The sequence below is a fragment of the Mus caroli genome, chromosome 6, assembly GCF_900094665.2.
Source record: "Mus caroli chromosome 6, CAROLI_EIJ_v1.1, whole genome shotgun sequence".
NCBI classification, from domain to species: Eukaryota; Metazoa; Chordata; class Mammalia; order Rodentia; family Muridae; genus Mus; species Mus caroli.
The window spans coordinates 79,909,946-79,913,092 of NC_034575.1; the positions used below are offsets into that span (position 1 = coordinate 79,909,946).

General features: G+C 54.9%; 1 protein-coding gene across 2 annotated transcripts in view; it reads left to right on the forward strand.

The window, feature by feature from the left end:
* Positions 1 to 471: 471 nt before the first annotated feature.
* The window catches only part of Atp6v1b1 (ATPase H+ transporting V1 subunit B1), a 16,121-nt gene continuing 13,445 nt past the window's right edge, over positions 472 to 3,147 (forward strand). For both annotated transcript variants that reach the window (XM_021165374.2, XM_029478296.1), the window contains exon 1: positions 472 to 683. In XM_021165374.2, the coding sequence (XP_021021033.1) occupies positions 566 to 683 (118 nt within the window). In that variant the 5' untranslated portion in view covers positions 472 to 565. The remainder of the gene's footprint in view (positions 684 to 3,147) is intronic.

Sequence of the window (3,147 nt, forward strand, 5' to 3'; positions counted from 1 at the left end):
GGAACATGGCAGCTTCCTGCAGGAGGTGGCCTGTAGCTGGCCAGGAGATGACCCTCAAAGATGATAAGATGATGGAATTGGAGAGGGAAGGGTACCCAGGTATGGTTCAGGACAAAGGGGGCAGGTTGAGAAGATAACCTGCCAGGTATAGGGCATGAGGAGACCAAGGAGTCATACAGTGGGGGACAGGGACCTGTTAAAATAAAAAAGGAAAAACTGAAGCCACACTCACTATGGAAACTGTGCTGAGGGACCTCTGGGCACAGAGGTTAGAAAAGGTGCTATGCACCTTGCTCCGTCCTTCATTGCAAGCTTTCAGGACTGAGTGGGGGCAGCCACTACAGGCTCTGCTCAGCCCATGCCTGAGAAACCTTGGGAGCTGGTGCATGCCAGCTTCCCTGTTTACGGTCAACCTGGCAGAGGAGGGGAGGGAAGCAGAGACATAAGGAAGGGGAGGGGTGGTTGCTGGCACAGGCTGAGCAGCCCGCTCCAACTCCAGATAAAACTGAAGTCTTAGAGCTACCACCAGGCTTCTCAGGCACTGGCTCCCAGCTCTCCACACGCCATGGCCACAACAGTAGACAGCAGGTCCTCGGGATTCACTGGCAATAGCTGTGACCCAGGCACAGCCCGAGAGCATGTGCAGGCTGTGACCCGAAACTACATCACCCACCCTCGAGTCAGTGAGTATTCGTGTCCAACTGGTGAGGGTAGTGGGCTGCTGGATCGATGCTTTTTGCCTCAGAGAAAGAGGAACAAGATCTAGGGAGGAGATCAGGGCCTCTGAGTCTAGAAGAGCTGTGCAGTATCACCTCTACGTAGAGCCTGCACATGGGTCACCTCTGCAGGTGGCAGGCGGGATTGAGGTCCCCATTCAAGCTGACCCAGAGGAGACAGCTGAGTAACAACTGTTATCATCAGGATCCTAATGTCCAAAGTCCAGAGAGAGAGGGAGAGGGAAAGTGAGACAGACAGGCAGGCAGACAGACAGGCAGGCAGGCACAGACAAAGATAGACAGCTTGAGATTGAGACTAAGACAGAGACAGTGGGAGGGAAGAAGGGAAGGAGAGAAGTAGGGATGGAGGGAGGGAGAAAGGAGGAGGGGCGGGGAGGAGGGAGGAAGGGAGGGAAGAAGAATACAGGGGAGCATGTGTGGATGAGCAAATGGATCTGTATAGTAACGTGTATAGCAGTATAGTCAGTGGGCACTTGGCTTGAGGAATTCAGTAACCAGTGTGTTGTGCCAATGGATGCCTGCATCACCTTCTAGGGGGGAGAATCTATCCATAGAAACATGTACAAGAAGGGCAGTCTCTACTGGGGGGGGCACAAAATGTGCAATGGCATGTGTGTGCATGCTTGTACGCACAGGGTGGAGGTGAGGTGTGTGCATACGTGTGTGAATACGTGTGTATGTGTGTGGGCATAGGCACAGGTGTGGGTACGGGTGCTTGAATATAATGTACATGTATGTTCAAGTGGATTCATACATACATGAAGTGTAACTGCAGCAATGTATGTATACTGTTGGGGTAAAACCATGTATTGGTTCACACATGCTGTGCCTCTCTCATCTGGTCAGTAGGCAACTGTGCCTGATCTGGAGGGGTGAGCCACACCAGTGTCACGCATTAAAAACCTGGAAAGGCCCACAGGGCCAAAGCCACCCCTCATGTTCTTGTCCAAGGTCACTCTCCCTGGTTTGGTAGTCTCAGGCAGCCCAGCTCTCTGGAGTAAACCAGCCTGAGTGGCCCCAGCTGAACAGAGCCTGAGGCTCCTAAACAGGGTGTGTGGGGGTGGGGTGGGGAGATGGAGATAGACATGGCCACTCCTTCTTCTGACTCCAGGGCCACGCAACCCCACGGAGTAGGTGCAGTGTACATACAGGGCACCCCACGACTGAGCTCAGAGCAAGTGGATTGCCTTTCAGCCTTCAAGGAGCACAGCCCTGGGTGCTGGGACTGTGTCTGAGGCTGACACAGACGCCTTGTGCACCAACTACGGAGAAAGGTGCAAGGGGGGCAGGCCAGGCTTCTCACAGAGGCCAGAGATAGCCTCCTATGCAAAAGCTTGGGTCATGAGAGCCCAGAAATCAGAGGAGAAAGGGCACCATTGTACCCAGGTTTGAGGCTATCCGATCCTCTGGCCCACAGGCCCTCTCACCTGCGGGCACAGGAGAGCTGCCAGGTTGGGTGGGGCGGGAGTCTGGACCTCCAGGCTCAGCTTTCCTTCTGGAATGTGGCCCTACAGGGATCTACAAGGATCTCCCAGTACAACCTTTGTGCAGCCTCACCTCGCCCACCACTTTCTCCTCCAGGTGGGAGGGCCCAAGCTAGAGCAGACTCTTGCCAGTTTCCTCCTGCGGGCAACCAGAATGTGTTTATTGTCAACACCCTGCAGGTTCTGACACCCACCCCCACCCACCCACCCAAGACAATAAGATCATGTTCACAGCGACACAGCAAAGGCTATGGAAGGACGCCTTCCAGGTTCTGCTGTGGTACCGTCACCTTACCACAAGCTGACAGTCCACACAGGATATCCCTAGAGGCTTGGCTAGCCCTCCAAGGACACCCTCCTAGCCTGGGGTCAGCCTCGTTCCTCATTTCCCTTCATTTATCTTGGGTACCTGGGAGATGTTCTTCCTGAGAGGTGTGGTGAAGAGTGGGAGCTGTTGTCCCCCTTAGACAGGTAGGCTGTCTCCTTTGCCCTCCTCTCTGGCTGCCAGACACTCTACTGTGAACAGCCCCCACCATTAGCTCAGGCTGGAGAACCTGGAGAACAGGACAGGGAGCCTAGGCGATGGGCCAGCCCAGAGGGTCAAAGCCCCAAGGGCTCTTGTAGCCTTGCTTAGAGTCTGGCCATCACAGGGCACAACTGTGGTGGAAGAGTGTCTTAATGCTAGGCTAAGGGACAGAGTTGGCCAGAAACGTCGGGGCAGAATAGGGTTGGGGCTGGACATGGGCGCTAGCAATATCCACCCTGGGAAGCAGGGCCCTCCTCATCCAGTGGAGCTCCCCTTACTCCCCCAAGGGTCTCTGCTCATTGTGGAGGGACAGCTTCCTGTGGTCGATTGGTAGAGCATTGCACGGGGGAAGGGGCGTGTGTGTGTGTGTGTGTGTGTGTGTGTGTGTGTGTGTGTGTGT